The sequence below is a fragment of the Antrostomus carolinensis genome, unplaced genomic scaffold (assembly GCF_000700745.2).
Source record: "Antrostomus carolinensis isolate BGI_N321 unplaced genomic scaffold, ASM70074v2 scaffold3381, whole genome shotgun sequence".
In the NCBI taxonomy this organism is placed as follows: Eukaryota; Metazoa; Chordata; class Aves; order Caprimulgiformes; family Caprimulgidae; genus Antrostomus; species Antrostomus carolinensis.
Genome location: NW_010293307.1, coordinates 44,609 through 65,563, shown reverse-complemented (window position 1 = coordinate 65,563; position 20,955 = coordinate 44,609). Strand labels below are relative to the sequence as shown.

Genomic DNA, 20,955 nt, shown 5'->3' with positions numbered 1-20,955 from the left:
CAGGAACTTGTGGAGCACAAAAAAACCTCCAAAGAAACCCCCTGTACAAGGTAGTTGCTTCTCATTTCTGCCAGAATCAGGCTTTCTTTCCAGTTTAATTCTGGGCCTGGATTCATTTGCCCTTTGAAAAGGGAGGAAGAATGAGGAAATACAGATAAGTAAGTGAATCACTGAAGAGGACATCAGAGTAATCTAGTGAAGTGGTGCTTATGCATGGCTGGGAGAAGTCATCCCTTCAGAGGAGAGCCTGTGTGGGGCTGTTGCATGGCAGGAGTGTGGGCAATTCCCCATCTGAGAGGTACCCCACGCCAGGGCTCCCACTCTGGACTCGTGCTGCTGGGACGCAGTAGCCACAGGGGAGTCTCTCCAGGGTCACTGCTGGGTAACTGAACCCAAATCTGACTCCACCATCTCTCCCAGAATGGGAGATGAGGTGGATGCTTTTCCCATCTGCAGCTACACAGATTAACATAAGCTTCCTGCATCCCACATCCATGACCCCATGGTCACCCTTTAATGTGCGAAGAACCCTGTAGTCCAAACCTCTGATACCCCCAGCAGTGTTCCCCGGAGCTCTGTCACACTTTTCTGTGTATCCTGACAGACTCTTCCATGTCCAAGCTGATCTTTGTATGACTGTCTCAAATAATCACCCTAAGTTTTCTCTCATTTCTTCTGCCTGTTTCTAGTTCCTTCACAAAGGATTTCTTTACCTCTTCATGCTTTGAAGCACAAATTGACCTTTCTTCTGGATACCTGTATATGTATTTCAAAAGTTTTACAAGTTCAAATATGGAAAAAAACCTTCTCTAGTTCCACACCAGAAGTTTTTCTCAGCATTAGGATCTGTGCTTGGTACAGTATCTGTTGCAAATTTGGCACACATTAGGATGTTCATCAGCTTGACCCTCACCCTAGTAATGATTCTTTGAGTGGGGGAAAAAATCAACATCTTGGAATTATTTGTTACTCTCAGTCCATCACCTTTTCAGATCGGATTTGTCACTTATCCAAGTGCCCTGAGGCAATATTTTTTCTGTAGTAAGGGTCCTGGTGAAGGTCCTATTTATTTTTATTCTTTTTTGCCAATCCCAGTAACATTTTGTTGCTGTTCATGTCCTTTGCTATTCATTGGTTTTACTTTGATAATAAGTGTTTGAAGAGTACACCTGCCATGCACATATTTGTTGCTGGTATTCATCATATTGAGATGCTTTTTAACCAATCCTTATAAAAGCAAATTTTTTTGGTTGCCAGCTGAGTTGTCAGGCTTGATGTACCAAGTCTGTACTGAAGATTTTTGCTGCATAATCATTCATGTCACAAAATTAATGTTTTTCTTGTAAGTGGTGGAGATGCACTGCAACATTTGGGCTTCAGCTACTGATTTAAATGAAATTTTGCATAGCAGAAACTCTCATGATGTTGCTCTGCATAGACAGGCAGCTCATTGCCAGGAGCATTTCACAGAATCACAGACTGGTTTGGGTGGGAAGGAACCTTAAAGATCACCCAGTTCCAACCCCCTGCCATGAGCAGGGATCCCTTCCACTAGACCAGGTTGCTCAAAGCCTCATCCAACCTGGCCTTCAACACTTCCAGGGAGGAGCATCCACAGCTTCTCTGGGCAACCTGGGCCAGTGTCTCACCACCCTCACAGGAAAGAATTTCTTCCTAATATCTCATCTCCATCTCCCCTCTTCCAGTTTAAAGCCATCACCCCTTGTTCTGTCACTCCTTACCCTTGTTGAAAGTCCCTCCCCAGACTTCCGGGAGCCCCTTCAGGTACTGGGAGGCCGCTAGAAGGTCTCCCTGGAGCCTTCTCTTCTCCAGGCTGAACAGCCCCAACTCTCTCAGCCTGTCCTCACAGCAGAGCTGCTTCAGCCCTCGCATCATCCTTGTGGCCTCCTCTGGACTGACTCCAGTAGCTCCATGTCCTTGTGCTGTTGGTGGCCCCAGAACTGGAGGCAGCACTGCAGGTGGGGTCTCAGGAGAGTGGAGCAGAGGGGTAGAATCCCCTCCCTCGACCTGCTGCTCATGCTGCTCTGGGTGCAACCCAGGACACAGTTATTGGCCTCTGGGCTGTGAGCACACATCGCTGGCTCACGTTGAGCTTCTCCACCAGCGCTTCAAGACCTTTTCCTCAGGGCTGGTCTCGACCCATATTTCAATACAGTCCCACAAGTGTGCTGTCTGTTAAGTCCCGAGGCAGATCCTGAACTAAAATCTCTTTGCCTTTAGCTTTTGGAGGTGCTTTAGCTAAACCTTTCTACACAGGGTATCCCCAAGTTAAATGCTGCATGGCAATTCATTTAGAATATGTCTTGCCTTTTCTTGTGGCTTTCATCCTGCAAGCTACTTTGAAGATATTGGCCCAGAGGATCATATGATTAAATTTTAAACAGTCTCACCTAGGCCAGTGGTTAAGGTAAGTACGTGCATAGATGTTAGGAGAATTGAGTCATGTTTTCTAGTGGAACAGAATGGGATTGCCTGGTAGTGCTGACATGAGAGCCTGATGGAAGTATATGTCTGTACACATCTTTGTATCACAGCAGTGAGCAAAACAAATGTTGTTTTCCATTTTATTTTAAATCACCTATTAGTATCTTTCCAGTGTGCTAGTAAAACTGTCTCTTGAAGTAATCCTTGCTTCTGAAGGACAAGGAAATTGTATTTTATAGGAGCTTTTCATTCACTCTCTAAGCATCTCATTTGATTAAAGACGTTCCCATTGAGCACCCTTTAAAGTGTATGCCTCATCTGTATGCAATGGGTAGGCCAGTCTTTCATTTGAAATATGACAGCCAGATCTAAATTGCCTACTTAGAAGCTACAGATTATAATCAAGGAGAAAGTAGCTAACTCTTTGTGCTTTGCAGCTATCTTTCATTGGAAAAAGCTTCTGTTAATATTGGCACATTCCTGTGACAAAGTGTACTAGCCTTTTATTATTATTATTATTATCCATTTGTAGTAAATCTTACTTCAGAATTCAGCGGAAAATATTTTGGCCAAAAGATTATAAATGTCTATTATGACTGGGAGACCAGGAGCTGCTGATAAATAGGAGATCTTTAAACATCAGTGCTAAGAAGTTGCCTGCAATTCTGACTTTCAGGCAACTGTGGCAAGATCTCCTCCCAGCTGTCTTGGACTGCTGTGCCAGTTGAGTCATCTACTTGGTTAAACTCCCCAGGCTTCATGTTTTATTTTACACATCTTCATCGCACAGAAGGTGCCCCTTCTGCAAAGGCAAATTGTGGCCTCAAACACTTCTGTGGGTAGACAGAAGCAAAAGCAAGCCAGCAGAAGTTGCACTAGCTTCTGGTGTCTTCTGTGCCAAAATGTAGGTGCCCCAGTTCCCAGGCGGATTTGGCAGAGCTCCCAGGAAGGTAAGAGGCATTGGTTAAACTCTGCATGATCCATTCGAGCTTAATGAAAGGAGAAATAACCATCTTGGAACTCCTTAGATCAAAACTTTGTGCTTTTGAAAAGCTGTGCTCTTGCACAAACAGGAGTTGTGGGAATGGTCAGGTGAAGCTCAGCAGCAAAGTGCATGAGCTGCATGGTCGCAGTGGTCCCTTCTGGATCTGCAATCAGTCAGTCTGTGAAAGATGCATCAATTTAGTCCCTTTTCTTGCCAAATTGTGACCACCTCATCTAGCACTGTAGATCTGGGGTTAAGATCTGAACTGACAAGGGAAGGTGTTCAATAATGCATCAGTGAAGCTGGAGATTTTCATCAATACCCCGATTATATCAACTGGCCACTTAGAATGGGCACTAAGGGTTCTGTCATGGCTTTAATTATCTTCTTCCACAACAGTTTAAAACCCTGATCTCAGAAGTACTTTTTATGCCTAATTTTGTTCTTTTGTTGAATAAATTTGCCTAACAGGGACTTCCAGGCTTTAACTACTGTTAGTGGAAACTGGAAGCGATGTGAGTGAGGAGCCTAATGTTGCATCCTGCTGAGCAAAATTCAGGAAATAAATCCTTCAGGATACAGTATCTCTAATTGTGACACCTTCACAAAAGTCTCTTCAAATTTAATGTGACCTAATGCTGCAAAGCAGACCAAAGCATTAAGATATAATTTTAACTAGGAAATACAGATATTATTTTTTTCTTAGTTGTGATTCATACATTCTGGTAATTTGTAATGCTGTCCAGAAAATTGCAGCTTCCTTTTTTTCATTTTTTTTTTTTTTCCAATGGAAATGTATTAAAAAGATTTTATTTCATAGTGACATGAACACAAGAACTTTCTGAGCTATTTACAGTCTGGCCCCAGCACATGGCTTCCCTGGTGGTGAAGGCATCAGAGACCTCGGTCAAGTCTCTGTACTGAAGCAAGTCTGTCAGTAACCTGAACATGGAGCTCGCACAGCCAAGCTGAGTGCTCTGATCGATGAGCCATTGTCTTAGAGCTGTTTGCTCTTATATTATCTCCTGGGTCAGGGAAAAGGTGATCCAGGTCTGCACAATAAATGTATTTATTTTCAGCTTTGTATTACCATAGTTTTTTAATAGGAAAAAATCACATTTTTGTAAACAGCTCTAGTTACTGGAATGAACGCCATAATTCAGAGCCCTTAGATGATTTTTGTTGTGCATCACTACAGACTACTGAAATAATTAAAATCTGCAAATCAGCATTCTCCAGTGTGCATGAGTATCTGGGGATACTGTCTTTGGTTTTTCTCTCTGTTCCTGCATGTCCTGTGGGATGTTTTGTTGTTTGTTTTTTTTTCCCTAGACCAAGTGGATAATAGAATGGGGTAAAAAAGTCTGTGCTTTCATACCTGGACAGCTGTGTTCTGCAGTTGTGGCTGTCCATGAACACAATGTACAACTTAATTCCTGTTGTTGAGGAGTTTGAAATCATTGCTGGTCTGATTGAAACAGATTAAAATAAGGCTGGTTTTGTGGCTTTTCTAGTTTTGAATGCCCCTTCCTGACCTCAATTCCAGTCTTCAAAACCCACTTTGTAGAAATCTTCAAGATTGGCAGCTTGGCCAAAGAATGGTTATTACTGCCAGTTTTCAACTTTTTTTTTTTTTTTTGCACTGTGGATAAATGCAAGTGTCCTCTTCCCAGCAGTGAGGGACTGGGAGATGCTTCCAGTCACTTGACACTTTGTTCCTGCATAAGATCTATTGAAAACTACCAGAAATCTGATACAGCTACATCTTCACGTTCTCTTTAAGGCTGATCCTGGGCACATGGTCCTTATCACACCTGATGCACCATGTCATATGGAGGAAGAGATCATCCATCACCCCCACAATTTGTTAGCTGATCTGAACGGCTTAGCTTCTGTGCCAAGCTGTTCTGTACACAGCCAGGAAGCCACAGCCCAGGGATGGATAAAGTCTTTGCTCATTCCTGCCGCTGGTGTGTTGGGCCATGCGCATAAATACACTGCTTGAGTAGTACAAAAAGGTCTGGCCACCAGTATCTGTAAAACTGTGAAGTCCCCAGTCTGTTTTGCAACCATGGAGAGGCTGGTTGCTCCATCCTCTTGTCACGGGGCAGCACCTCTGCAGACTAGATGACTTTTCCAGATGTTGAGATCTTCTCAGCTGCCACTATTCTCAGTGTTCTCCAGCTTCGACTTTGTAGTTTTTAATCCCCTACAACTCATGTCCTTGAGTGCTGAACTGGGGCCATAGAGGAGACTTGTCTTGCTTTGCAACTCTTCAGGCTGGTCAGACGTTGTCTTCTGTTATGAATGTCCATGCACGAACATTGCATGAACACAGAGCTCCAGGACACACATCTGCCTGGGAAGCAAATGGGGAAGGAAAGTGGTAGCAACTTTCTGGAGGTGGTGCCTGCTGCAAAGAAGGAAGAACACTGCTTCTTAAATCTTCGTTAAATTGTAGAAGCTTTTCTTTTGGTGCTCAGAGCAATTGGATTCTTGATGAATTTGGATGGTATTGATCCAGACTGGCTTATTTTGCTTCATAGAGGTTGTATTTTATGCTTAATGCTGTCTTGGTGCCAGAAAAAAATCCTCATTAATACTTTAGCCAGAATTATTTCTTAAAGTGGAAGTCACTTTTGGATTTGTTAATATATGCAGCTTTTTCCAAATTTGAATTTTTAATATATATTCATGAATAGTCTCTGCAGTATTGTGCAGTGATGGTGTTTTATCTGTGACTGCCACAAAGGCTATTTCTAAAAGTCAGGCTTTTTACAACTTCCCTTGCAACTTTCTTTGCGCATGTTTTCATGCTGCCAGTACAGAAGCAACCAAAGCAGAAGCTCTTCAGCTTTGCTTTGTTTGGCATTTGATCCCATAGCCCAGACAGCATGTGGTGACCCAGCTAGGGGACGATCAAACACATGTCCTTCTCCTTTCCCCTGCTCCCAAATCTGCATTTGCTGTGCAGCAGCCCTGAAGATTTCCCCAGGACCGTAAGGAACTGGATGTGTGGGATGTCTTTGGTCTCCTCCCACATGTTGTTTCTAAGTGAGTTTATTTGCAAAGAGTTTAATGCAATATTTCTTATTCAATGGACTCTGGAGAAGATGGGTACCCAACCCTATCTCACATAGCCCCACTCAATGAGGTACCTCCTGCTGTCCTATCTGGATTCCCATGGGTTATTCAGTGTGAAGGTGCCAGCAGTTTGTCAGCAGGTCCATCAGCAGACCCGCAGGTCTGCCTTGGCTCCTGCCCTGTGTGCTGCTCAGCCTTTGAGTGAACCCAAGGACTCCCTGAGAAAAGGATTTGACCTGTACTTTGAATGAAAATATTTTGACTGGGAGTTTTCTTGGAGTCATGCCATAAAACTCTAGAGAGAACTTAATTTGATTGCATTAAGTACCTTAGGACAATATACTTGGGAAAATTATAGTTAAAATACAAAGTTAATCTTCAAATATAATACAAAGAAATAAACATTGCTGTATCTCCTGTAATTGCTCTTGTGTTTATCTCAGCTGGTCTTGGAGGTGAAATTACTGCTTTCAAGGTTTATAGACCTAAGTTAAACTGTATGTGTACCTGCTTCTCACAGGGCAAAGTATTTAGGCTTTCAGGTAGTTCTGGCTGAACATAAGGTGATGACCAAGAATTTGGATTGATTTTATGTGGAGTTAATAGCCCATTTGATTGTGGAAGGCAAGGTGGGTTGGAGGTGGTGTGAATGTTAGGAGCTGATACAGGCAGCAGCAGAGCGTCTTGGGGTGCCAGAAGCAGGAGCTCAGTAAGTCCCACACCACTCCTGTAAAGGCACTGCCCAGGAATTTGATACACCCACTTCTCAGAAATGGTCTTACTAGATTCAATGACTGGTTTTTAGGCCTTTACTTTATGCTTTCTATTGCTTTATATCTCCAGATCTTTAGATATTTGTAGATTTTTCTCCAAATTGAACTTTTTGTTCTGCTCTGATAGAGGCGTGTTAGTTTGGAAGCTGATTCCTGTGTCTGTCCAGAGGAGAGGGCAGCAGGTGGGACACCAAAGTCATGGGTTCAGTCAGGATCTAATGGTGGGACCAGCTAGCGTTGGACAGTTGTGTGTGTGTGGCAATAAAAATACATGCCTGTGGCATTTCTAGGCCTCTTAATTTGTGTTGCTCCATGGACATGATGACTTTTTTTAAGGGTTCCCTTCTTTCAGAGGTTGTAGCTAAGCTTCCCAGTGACTAGGAAGCAGTTCACCCCAAGAAAATAGCTCAGTGAAGGGAAATCAGAGAGCAGTGCCACCAGTCTGTACCACAAAGAATGTAAGTACCCAGTTTGAGAAGGTATTTGGGTTTGTAAAGACCAGTGGAGCATGTCTTTGAGTGCTAAGCTCTGTTTGCACAGCAAGGAAAAATGTGTGTTTCTGAGAAGAGCTGTGAAAATATCTCGGGAGATAAATCTGGGTCTGGATGTAGGCTTGGAAGTGGGGTTGGGATCACCCACTCAGCTTTCCGAGCGTTCCCGGCGGCGCGTGTTCTATAATGAGCCGTTTCATTTCCTTTTTGGTGCTACGGCAGAGTACTAGGGTTTGCATTACTGTTACGTGCGCAGTCTGGGGAGGTTCATTGCTACGCCTGGCACATGTCTGGGATATTTCTTCCTCCAGGAGTGTGATGAAGCTGCTGTGCAAACTGTTTTCCAAGAGTTCTGTGAATGCAATCACTGGGAACAGGTCCTTCGAGAGGGCTCCCAAGCTGCAGATGCGGCATTGGTGCCCTCTCCCTGCCACCACTAGGGTTGTCCATGTTCCAGTGACCTCAAAAGGGCTTTGTAACTTCCCTTCCTGGAGACTTGAGCACCTCGGAAGGTCTCTGACTTGCTGTGTTAAGGGGAGAAGAGATGTGAGGTGGAGAGGGATGGAGGAGAGGACATGAGTGTTGCGATACTCTGGGTAGGTATCACGGCATGTCCACTCTGAGCTGCCGGCACTGGGGGAATTGCCACCTCTCCCAGCAATGTGGTGTGTTGAGACAGCAACTGTGGTTGACAGCTTGTCCTATTAAAAACTGTACTGGAGGAAAATAGTCCTGGCCAAATATTTGCACAACAACTACGTGTGAGTGAGGGCTGGGAACCTGACAAGTTAAGAAATTGAAAATATGAGGAGAGGGAAATATCTTTCATTATTTTGACTGGACATAAACCAGAAGAGAATATAGGTTGGTACAACCTTCCTGGTCAGTTTCTCAGCAGCATCTTCTGGGGTTTTTGATGATACTGCTCTGGACATGCATTTGGATGGGTGTAAGCTGCTGAAGGCAGCTGTGACCAAGTAGAGATCTTTAGGATATCCAAATGCCCAGGACAGGAGTTAAGAGTAAATATTTGCAAGATGAAGTATGTAACTGTGTGAAACTACTGGTAGCGTTGAATAATTCTAGAGAGATATGGGCTTTGGGATATTTTTTGTGAGAAATTGAGAGGTTTCATTGAGAGGACAGAAGTTCAAAGCGAAATACAAATGTTCTTTGATCAGCAAACTGTAATCTCTCTTCCTCTAGAAAGCAAAGAAACAAAAGACCAAGCTTGGATTGCTGAGCCAGCTGGAGAATTTAATTTTTGTTTCCTATCGTCAGAGAAAAATGATCTGATTTTGTAGGGACAGATATGTGGTAGAAACTAATGTTCTGCTGCTCTGGAAGTGGAGGAGGCCAAGGAAAGGACAATACTGAAGGCACCTTTGGATGCTGGTGTGTCTGAATGAGGTGTTGTGTCTGGGGGCTGGTAAAGTGAGGTATAGAAAATTGCTGGGACAGTTAGGAAATACTGATAAGCACCTCACAGCTTCGAATGGTTGAGGCACGTGCAGGCAGCACTGGGATGTGTGTCATGGCAGATGGGAGGTGGCAAAGTAAATGGTAATTTCTTCATCTTGGGAAAAGAGCTGTTAAGAGAGCAGGCTTGGGGAGAGAAACAGTCTTGCTGCTGTTAGCAAAGGGGTGGCAAACTTTGCTTTTGCCAGAACATCACTGGTGCAAGAAGGCTAGGAGGGAGCCTTTGGGCAAAACAAGGAGCAGTTGCCTCCGTGTTGCCTGCTGTCCTTCTGCTGGGTTAATCCCATCACATCCTCACAGCTGTCCAGAGCTCTAGTAACATTTCAGCTGTTGGATTTTGAAGGGTTGGAGAGAACTTCAGCATTAATGACTTCAGTCAGTTCAACTGTGGTATTAACTGGCTGGCTGCTTCAAAAAGAGACTGATTTCAAGGGCTCCAGGATGCTGGGGTGGAAAGATTCAGATCCTACAGAAATTACTAGATATTGGTTATAATTGACAAAAAATATGAACTGAGGGCAACTGCTTAGCAGTGGCTCCCCCTGCAAGAGTTCAGGGTGTGTATGAGAGCTGGTGGCCTGGCTTCATCACTGCAGGGTTCCCATGCAGGAGTCTGTCCTCGGAGACCAGATCTGGGAGGAGGAGAAAGCTGCAGAGCTCTGCTCCATCCACCCTCCTGAAGGCTGGAAGGAAGCCTGTGTCTTGCCGTGTGGGCAGCCTTTCATATTGCCAGGGCTTAGCACTGAACATGCAGGTTGCCCAGTGCTGGGGAAAATGCTCTTTGCAGTGAGGAGCACTGTGTGCGTTGCTTCCTCCTGGGGAGCGCCCTGTGAACAGCGTTGGAAGAGTCAGTGGACCTTGATTTTATTCAAGAAAAGACCTTTCCATCTTAGGCAGATTTCCACTTTTACCTGAGTATTAAAGGTGACTTTTAAAGTATTTTTCTTCATGCAAGAAATAGCTCTAGGGAAGTCTTATGGGAATGGTGAGCTCTGCTGTGAGAGGAAAGGCTCCCATTTATTTGTGCTCTTCCAGTAACCCTATGGAAAATCCATACTCGGCACCTTGAGAAGGGGCATTTACCCAGGGACTGACTGGCTGGAGGCACCGGTATGCAAACACATCAGCACAGTCCTCTGGAACAAGGGAGCTGCAGTGTTTCCAGGGCTAACTAAAAGAATTGCCTTTATGCTTTGTGTCCCAGCAAAAGGAAAGTGAAATCCCTTGTCCTGTTCTTGTGCCTCATCAGAGCAGTTTGACTTGCTCAGGGACCCTGTGCTTTTCAGCATTTCACTACTGTATTTTGAAATTTCATTTTTTCCCCCTCATTTTGGAGATTATAAAACATTTCACAACGGATTCCTCCACAAGCACTACCGGCAGTAATGAATTTCCAGTGGTGTATTTCTCTCATTGCTTTGCAGACAGTAAATACAATTGACAGTTTGACTACCAGAAACAAGTGAGGGGGAAATAAAGCCCAATGAACAGATAATAGATCTCTGGATTTTTGCAAGCATGTGTGTGGGTGTTGCAGATTTTGCTCAAGCATGTCGTAGATGAGTCAGGGGGTGGATTACAAGATACTATTTTCAGAAAATAGGACAATCTGCCAAAACAGATTTTTTTTTTTTTTTGGCCCTTTTTTCACCACATCCTAGTAAAGGAATGGAGAAATACTAACCCCCATTGAGAATTTTGGGAGGCAGAACTTTATCTGTTATTTATTAATCCAGGCACTGATCAAATCCCAGGAGAGGAAATCTGTGCCAGTTCATCAATAATACTTGAGTGTGTACTTGCTGTTAATTTTATGTTCTGTTGGTTTCAAGTCTAAGCCCTGTGTGCATTGCTAAAGGGGGAGGTTTGTGAGTCAGGTGAGATTAGATGACTTGGTGCATACTCTCTTGCTTAGACTCTTCTGTGTCTGCTGGTAGAGTGGGACATGGGACAAGGTGGGTCTTTGAGGTGGTTGGTTCTGACCATTTTTGTGCTCAAGGATCATCAGGTGGACTGGATTTGAAAAAAAGAGGGGCTATAATTAAAAGCAAATTGTGGTTTGAATATTGTACTAGGGAAGTTCAAGAAAGAAAGACAACTTCACATTTACATGGAGAGAGCACAGCTTCTGCTCCCCCACGCACATGTAACAGCAGCTGTAGCTTTGTTCGCCGTGTCTGGCTTCACGTATTGTTTTCAGAGCAGGGGTAATTAGTGTCTGAAAACGTAAGTGCTCTTAGCTATTGTGGAACGATGTAAAAATCCCTTTTTTCCCCTGTAAAACATGCCTGCCCTCCTTTGATCTTGTCAAGCTAGACAATACAGCTGTCCTGTCATCATATTTCCCACAGCAACGGAAAGTTTGCCAAATGGTAGAAGAAACCTCAGAAGCCCTTAATTACTGTGAGTTCATCACTGAAACTTGACTGCCTTTGGTGGACTTGCTTCAGATTCAAGTGAATTTGAGGGAATTCCAACCTGGATGGCTTGCTGTTGCTGGCAAAGAGACCCAGCAGGTGAAGGGGATGGGGTCAGGAGCGATGGGCAGCTGGGCTGACCTTAGTGCTGCTCTGCTGATTGTGGGGTGCCAGGTCACCTTCCCAAGTCATCTGCTTTATTCTGAATTAATAACAATACTCAGTGCAGAACAAGGCAAAAAGTGCTGTCCAGCTGATTTTTAGAGGAACTTGGGGAAGGAAGGTTTTTCATTTTCCCTAATTAGGTACATTTATTATTGAAGTGTTCCTTAGTTGTATTGTCCATCAGTCAGTGCAAATCACTTCTGCTAATGCAGCCCAACAGTATTGCTCAGAGGTTGACAAAGTGCAAAGGATGTGATTGCAATCACAGGGCTCCTGATCTTGTTTAGGAAAGGGAGAGGCAAAGGTGAAATGCAGAGGTGGTGCTGGAGATAAGAAAAGCAGCAGAAGGAAGACACCGGCCAAGAATCACTTGAACAAAAAGGTGGGGGAAGAAAGAGAGATAAGAGAAGATGAAAGAAGAATAAGTCAGAGGAAGTTAGAGGCGGAACAGGTAGAATTACATCAAAAGTGGGAGGCAAGGTAGAGGCAATTAATTTTTTGTGAGTAATCGCCAAGCCATCCTGCCCACAGAAAGGCTGACTCAGCAACATCGGTGGAAAAATCAGAACTTTACCTCTGAGATGCCATTCCAGATCAAAGAGGTTTCAATTAGTAAAACTGGATTTTCTGTCACTGCTCTTCCTCTGCTTTAAAGAAACTTTTCAAATGTATCTTGTGAAGTCAGCTTCCACCCTAACCGCCCCAGGCTTTGGCTCACTCACCTCTCTTTTGTGCCACCTCTTCTCTTCCCAGGTCTGAGTCATGGTCTATTTTGAGTCTCTTTGCACAACAGAGATCTCGGTTGTTTGGGCAGAGGTGAGGTGGCCACAAGAGGCACCAATTACTGCACATCCTCTTAGATGCTAAGGAAATCTAAAAAGAGAAGCGAGTGAATAAAAATAACTTGATGGAAAAAGGCTTCTGTGATCTGGTATCCCTGACAGGTGCTTGGCCACAAAAGCACTGCTGGGAAGATACAAGTGAGATGTTAATGTAATGTATGAACATTTTATCTGGTTTTTCATGGCGCAGAACTAAGGTGCAGTCAGGAAAACAGGGAATAGAAGAGAAAAGTGGTCTCGGTTACTTTACCATGTTTCAGAAAGGCTGGTGGGTTGTTGGTGATTAGACTGGATGGGGCTGCAGTGACTGAGGCCAGCTGGAGGTGCAGGGGGTGGGCAGCAACTCCCAGTCTAAATCTTGATAGAAACATTCCTTAGTTTATTTCATCTTTGGTATGCACAGGAATTTGAACTGCGACTTGCAACACCATGCACTGCCCAGTGTGCTATTTCAGGACTCCAGGGGAGGAAAAAAACCAGCCACCCTAAAGACAAGTTTTACATGATAAAATGCATGCAGAATTGCCTTCTTGTTCTTGTTCCCAACTTTTTTTTCCCAAAAGTAATCAGTATTTAGTATAGCTCATGTCAGATCCACAGTACTTGTAAAAGTGTGAGGGCCAGAGCAATTCTCTAAAGCCTCTTTGCAGTGTGAGGTGGTGACATAAAACCATGGAGCTCCCACCATCGCAGCAAAGCCTGGCTTACCTGTGAGGGGCCAGAGCCTTCTCGCTGTCCTTAGCTGGAAAAGTAGATACTGAACCCCGCAGCAAGTCCCTTAGAAAGCAGCCGTGGTACCTGAGTGTGGCTGTTCAAACACAGCAAACATGGTTAATTAATATTTAAGATTCAGAAAATGCTATTTAATTAAGCATTTGATGGTTTGAGAGGTGGGAAAAAAAATATAAATAAATAAACCCTCACCCCCAACCTTGAATGCCTTTGTGTTTAGTTGCAAAGTCTGGGCTGATCAGGAGACCCTTGGTCTGCCAGTGAACGGGAGCACAAGGTGGTCCCCAACTCTGGCTCTGCACCCCATCGCAGGTGTCCTCCCTGCCACCAGCTGCAGCCCCATGGGCTGAGTGGAATGTGAAACCTGGCTTGAAGCCAGCCTCAAACCCTGGAGATGAGACCTGATGGGGACCATGAGCACAGTTTCTGGTCACACAGCATTTCATTCCCCTGGGGAAAGAGGGATAGGACCAAGTTTCATCCTAATCCAAAACCCCACAGAGGCTGCCACTGTTTTCAAGGGATTTTGAACCAGGTTCCCAGTTTTATTCTGCATCAATACAGCATCTGAGAAGCTAGGCATGAGGGAAGCAGAGAAAACTTTCTTTTTAAACCATGCAAATCATGCATTTCAAATCTTTCCATAATGCTAGTGATGGTTAAAAGAAAGCCGCTTTCTCTCCAGGCTACAAAATTAGCATGTCAGGCACTAGGAAATCTTTCTTCCCCCTTTTCCCTCCACTTTTAGGAAAGAACAATAAGCCCTGACAAAAAGCGTGCACGCACTGACGCTAGGAAGCTTTGAAACCAAGTCAGGGAACTGTCTGATCATGAGCATTAGAGTCTCTCGTGTTCAGCTTTCGTCAGACTTTGCTGTGTTTGCGTAGCGGAGGCGACTCAGCCGCTGCTCATCTCCGCAATCTAGGCAGACGTGTTTCTTGTTTTCATCCCACCACTACTATAACGACAGAAGCTCAGGGAAGAAGATGCCTGAGGCAAATAACCAGCGTTATGCATCAACCACTGATGAAAAGGTTCTGCCTACGTGTTCGGGTACATTTAGTTTGGACCAGGAAAAGCAAAAAGTCATGTAATCCTCCAATGTCCATTAATCCATCTTCTGTGATTTCTACTGCGGGTGCTTTGTTTTCCTCTGGGCACCTAACTTTTTATTTAGTCATATATTCATGGCTGCTGCTGCCGTTGGCTTGCTGTTGCATACATTAATTGCTCTTGAGCAGAGAAATGTCTCCCAGAAGGCCTCATCCTTTTTCTGCACCAGATCATAACTTCTTCAATTGCTGTTGTTAACTTGCTGCTGGCTTCGTCCCCTCTGCTCTCCCTGCACAGAGCACAACAGCATGGTCCCTCATTGGGCCCCATGTCCCTACTGATGCTAATCTAGGCCATGCACCAAGACCTGTCAAAATACCCTCTCTGAGGATCTTCTTTCTCTTTCTGAATTGGAAATTAAAATTATTAGAGCAAAGAAAGGTCTGGTGGGAGCTACCAGACAGAACCACAAATCTGTTAGCTCGGTCACTGATCGCAAACGATGCGTGAGTACAAGGTTAGGGCTTTGATTGCTTTAACCAGGACATGCAGACTGTTTCTTTGAATCAAGTTGTGCATTTCTGCTGTGGCTTGGTTTTAAAAGCTTTTAATGTAGAGACACTGTATGGTTGGCAGTCCTATGGGCTAACAGCCACAGGTAGCTGTGCACTGAGCTATTTTACATAAGGAACTGGGAGCTTCCCAATACAGGTATCCTTAATGTAGAGGATAAGACCTGTTTTCTGCCACCTTGATTGTAAGAATTGATTGTGAGAATCAAATAGTTTCTCCTGTTATCCTTTTTCGGTTGTTGCCATGGCAAAAGCCCAAAGAGGAAGGTAGGGGGAGGGGAGTATTGTACCAAACTATCAGAACATCAACTTTTCTCTAAAATTGGTTAAAAGATGTGTTCAGGTCCTCAGTCTCACCTAGGTGCTCACATGGAAGTAACTTCATGTGTATGAGCAGCTCTGAAGAGCACAGCCTACAAGGCTACTTATAAGGCCAGTTATTCAAGCAGGAGATCAATGTGCATCAGGAATGAGATAGGGAGACACAGCAAATATATTTATATCTTTATTCTGGTAACAATTTCCTTTTCCTGTACTTCACCTGCTGCTCTTTGGGATGTTTTCCAGGTTGCATCAAGTGAATTTCGACGTTCCAACTTGTGAAGGCAAGCACCGAGAAAAGCTCTCCTTAATAGGGGACTTCTCATCTTCGGCAGAGTTCTTTGTCACCATTGCAGTCTTTGCCTTCCTCTACTCACTGGCTGCCACCGTGGTTTATATCTTCTTCCAGAACAAGTACCGTGAAAACAACAGAGGACCTCTAATTGTAAGTGTGCGTTTGCAGCGCCTTCAGGCATAGGTCTTAACCTCTTGCTCTTTTGGAGGTTGAAGCTGTGGTGTGATCTGGGAGATCCAACTGTCCCAATGCCCAAGGCATCTCTGCATTCACCTGGGGTTTTTTTAATCTTAATGGTGATCGGAAATTTTAACATCAAGGGTAACAGAGACTACCTGCAGGTGGAGTTTAGTCCTTACCTTGTAGGTACTTTTGCGATTCCCTGTTTCTCTCCCACTGCCTGCAGTGTTGAAGTTCACCCAAATAATGAACGTGCTGCAGGATTGGGGTCCAAGCCATACATCTGTGACAGCAGAGCTTCATCGGTGGGGAAAAAAGGGAAAAAGAGATCTTAGGTATCATTCTAGAAGACAAATGAAACCACGTCCCTGACCAAAGCCTAGCCAGGGTGATTGTTTATTGCTAATTACTGCTGGGTTAAGACAAATTATTTTGCCTTGGAGAATTATGTGGCTGGTTGTCCAGTATTATCCTGAGCTCCCTGCACATTTGTGTCTCTGCACTGGTTTATGAGGCTACTCCCCTTCCAGTTATTCAGTGCACCCGCCAAGCTGTGGCTGTTCGTGCCTTTATTTTTCATTTTCCTGATTCCTGAAGGCTTGTGATAAAAATCAAGTCCTGCTGTGCATTCGTTTTTTTTATAAATCAAGACTGTAAAGCCAGTGAGAGCTATTTTGTTCTAGATGCCCATTACCTGTTAGTGCATCACTCCCCATCATCCACCCCTTGGTCTTGCTCAGCAGCTGATTTCCTGCTGTGCTGAAGTTGGGTCGGGTCTCTGCATCTGAAGGGGTTGTGGGGTTGTCTCACACTGTCCCTTCCATGAGCAGCCCTCTTCTCCGTGACTGTGAGGATAAGGTTACAATAAGGTAGAGGAAATATTTCCCTGCAGTTTTGGTGTGAAGAGCAATTCAAAGGGAGGCTGGTGGGAGCTTAGTGAGGATTGATGTAAGGCAAGAGTTAGTTCTGGATTTGAGAAAAATATAAAGTTTACGGCTGACAGAAACCAGTTATTTGGCTGAGACTTGTGCCTTAAATGATTGAAAAGCGCTGATAAAGAGAAACAGAAAAATGTAATAGAAAGGAAAATAAATCACCAGTGCAGAAAGGCTGTACCTGTTAAAGGAAATAACGACGGTAACAGTAAAGAGAAGATTAAACTGTAGGAAGGTAATCTTGGCATTGTGGGGTTTTGAGGGAAAGACTTTCCTGCTGCAAGGAGATGTGAGCTGTTCTATTTAAGTTTGCAAGATTCAAAACTGACGAATTGATACAGAAGGAAAAATTCTCATTCCACATCAAAGGAAATGAGTCCTTTTCAATTTGGGGTTGTTGGAACCTTTCCTCTCTCCCTAGAAAATGGTGAGGAAAGGACGGGAATTCTTCACAGAGGAGAGGTAGAACAGGCAAGACAAAGGGGTCCCTATGGAAACAGTAAATAAATAAAGTGCCTTGCTTCTGCTTGATTGAGTTGATATCAAGTAATATCTCATTTCAAACTGTCTCATCAAAGGATGAGTTGCAGAGATCTGTCATTTTAATTTGCTTGTGGAAAATAATTCTGTCTTCTGACCAATCACATTATTCTGTGCAGCAACAGAAGAAAAGAAAGAGAAAAAATAATACTAATATGTCAGATTATGATGTGGCCGTTTGCTGTTGTCCAGGATTTTCCTGACACAGCTGCTGTGCTGTTTGTCACAGGATGCACGGCGCAATCCGCTGCAGCATTAACATGGCATTGATTTAATTTGTTCTGCATAATGGATTGTAATTGAATCTACAGGTTAAATTTAACTGGTATCTGTTACCAAAGCTGCTGTTTGCAATTTCTCAGTCCTTAAACTAAGCCTGAATGACCCTATTTGTTCAGAATATAAATACTTCTGAGTCGTACAGCAAAAGCAGCTCCTGCCAGTGAGTGATGTTGGGAAGTGGCTTAGGGTTATGCTCAGCTCACGCCTGCCCCAGCCACATGCTCCAGCATCTCCTCTGCATTGCCAGCTCTGTTGTGTTGGGTATCTTTAGAAAAAAAGATTCTTTTTCATGTGGACGTCTCTGCCCAGTGCAATGATTGGAGTATCACAGCCTGATTGGGACAGGGTGTGAGTCCCACTGTGCAGTGGAGACGCAGGGAAAATGCAGAGAGCAAGTAAGCAGCTGTGGGCAGGAGGAATTCAAGGGAAATGCGGAATGAGAATCACCTTCCCACGGCTGCAGGATTCACCGAAGGGAAGGGATGTAACGCCTTGTGCAAAGGAGGAAGGAGATGCATCCTCCAGCTCCAGGCAGATGCTACATTGAGCTGACGTACTCAGCAAGATCACACGTATATCAAATCAGATGTGTGAGTATGTCTCATCCCTGGGCTTGTTCCTCCCAAAGAAAAGTGCTGCAGGAATCTGGGATGCTTTGTGCACGCCTGAGTCCAGCCAGCAGTCACTCAGCACGTGTCGGTGCAGGTGGCAGCGCAGTCCTCGCTCCTTCCTCATCACCGTGTGTCAAACACCGGTTTCAGGCGACCAGTTTTTTGCCTCTTAGTGAAGAGTTAGAAGATGATAATTTCATCTGTCCTTGCTTCTGCTGCAGTGCCTGATCACAATCTCATATTTAAAATCATTCCCATTTTCAGCTTTGTACTTCCTCTTGGCTTGCTACTTGTTCAGTCTGGGATGACACCTGCCTTTAAGCAGCTCCCTCTCAGAGCTGGCTGCCTTTCCTCCTGACAAATTTTCAGGATTTGAAAAATCAGTATGAGAGAAGTGGGGAGAGGAGGGGGGGAAAAAAAGAAAAAAAGCTTTTACTTCAAATTTTTTTTTTTTTTTTTTCAAAAAACCCTTGCACAGGCAGTCAGGGCACCACCAATGCGTTACTTGCAGCAGCCTGACCGGATGCAGAATATACAATTATAAAGAATTTACTGACCACTAAGTCACAAAAAGCTCAGAGAAAAATTCAGTCACAAACCTTTCAAGTTTACCTTGTTTATACAAATATAGGGAAACCCAACTGCATGTGCTGAGATCTCAGCAAAGCATCACTTTAACTGTGGAAAAATATTTTTAAGTTCAGCGTGAAGTGAGGCATCATGGCAAGGAAATATTTCCAGCAGGAGAAGCCATTAACTCATTCCGTAGCTGTTTGGATGGCACTGTGTAGAGAGCCATGTCTGTTGCTGATGTTACCTGGCAGTTTTTGGGGATAAAAATCTTCCCTTTGATTGCACAGGACCCTGCTTGTGTTATTCACCTGTGACGGAGGTGGGAGTCACCCCTTCCCCTGGGGCTGTCAGCAGCGAGCCCTTGCTGAGTGCACCCTCTGCTCCCCTATACTAGACAGATAAACCTAAGAGAGGACTTCAGATTTCCAATTCCTAAAGGAACAGGAGCAGTTTGCCAGGGATTAAATAACAAATAGATGTGTGCAATGTGTTTCTGAGCTCTGCAAACCTCAGCTGTGATTTTAATTTCGTTGCGCGCTCCTGCCCGATGCATGTGTGTGGCGAGGAGCTGGGGGCTCGCCTCGGCGCTTACAAGTGCAAGGCACTTTCTCAAATGACTGATTAGTGCTCAAGAGCCAGAAACATTTTAAAGAAATTAATTAGAGATGGTGACTTAGATTTTAATGAATGTGATGTACAAAATCTCGCCAGTTTTCAGTATTTCTGCATCTCTAAGCCTAACCTAAGCTGATTTCCACTTGCATAACACCGTGTTCCCTGGAGAGGCTGGGTTGGCAATGAGAGCAGGGATGAGCTGCACCCTGGGACTCCCACTCTGCCTCCATGCCCTGTTTATGCTGTGCTGAAGTTTTAGGGGGATCAGGGGTATATGCTTCCATCTCTCTCTGGAGCGGGAAAATAAAGGAAAGAATAGTCACAGCCAATGTGTACCAGTACCCATCACTCAGACGACTTCTTTTTCCGTCGTTTTTATACATTCTATGTACTCCATTTAAAATTCATGCTCTGACAACTCTGTCTCTGTGTACCTTCAGGCTTGTCTTTGGGAATTTACAAATTGGCCATGAAAAATCACATGTGTTCATGTATAAATGTAAATCACTTTATCAATATTCCAATCAATTAATATAAAAAGCATAAAATGATTTAGCCAAGAAAAGTGACTGACATAGCCCTGAAAAGAGATATATTTCCTTTTTATAGTGATTACTTGATAATCTCATTCTTAGAGTGCATAAAGATGCTTACATGTAAGAAGATGAGATCTTTCCTTTGCATCTGGAATCCTGTGAATAATCACATTAAGCAGGAAGGCATTTGGTTTTTCCCATATGTTGCAGACCAAGAGAGTTAACTACACTCCTAGTCTGCCCTTTGGACATGTTTTTGATTAAACATGTTTTATTTCTTCCCCTTTGGCTTTCTAGAAAATAGATAGGAAAAGGATAAAGAGACATCTGTAAAAAACAAAGACTGAATCCTTTGCAGTTAAAAAATGAAATTATGAATAACCTGAATAATTCTTTGCATTTCAAAGAGCTGTTTCAGCCCACTTTTGTCATCTCCTTTTTGAAACACAAGCCACGGTGACCTTGCTGCACACGCTGGTGCCTCCCAAAGGGCTCCACACATCCCTGGCAGAAACAAGCTTGCAAGGCCATACACTGTTGCAAGAAGCATGTAATTCTTTCAGAGCTTTGTTCTGCAGAACATCTGGGGTGGGACCTTGTTCAAACCTAAAAAAGAGATAAAATGCCACCATAGGAAGGTGGTTGGTGCTTGCAGCAACCTGCTGTTGGCCACTTGCCTGAGCTGTGGCTGGGGCTATGGCTCTTGCTGGGGTGGTTCTTGAATTTTTAGGGCAGTTGTGACTGTGAAAGCAAATCCTCTGAGTGGTTTGCCCCTCCTGTGGTAAAGAAATCTCCCTCTGCTCCTGCATGGCTGTGTATGAAGCCCGTCAACAGTGCTGCTGGGCTGGACAGGCTCTGGCTGGGAGGGTTTACAGGCTTCAGCGTTTGAGGAGTTGGTCCCTTGCATGCTGTAAATGTACGAGAGGGTTTTGTCAGATGAAAAGGTTTTGTAGCATGAGCGTTAGCAGAAGGAAACGCTTTCAGAGAGGTGCTGAAAACCCTGCGTGGAAGCCAGTAGTTGCGGTTCAG

At 44.1% G+C, this 20,955-nt stretch overlaps 1 protein-coding gene across 1 annotated transcript in view; it reads left to right on the top strand.

The window, feature by feature from the left end:
- The window catches only part of SYNPR (synaptoporin), a 46,885-nt gene that overhangs the window by 18,878 nt on the left and 7,052 nt on the right, over window positions 1-20,955 (top strand). Inside the window, exon 3 of the mRNA XM_010177208.1 lies at window positions 15,606-15,804. Within this exon, the coding sequence (XP_010175510.1) occupies window positions 15,606-15,804 (199 nt within the window). The remainder of the gene's footprint in view (window positions 1-15,605; window positions 15,805-20,955) is intronic.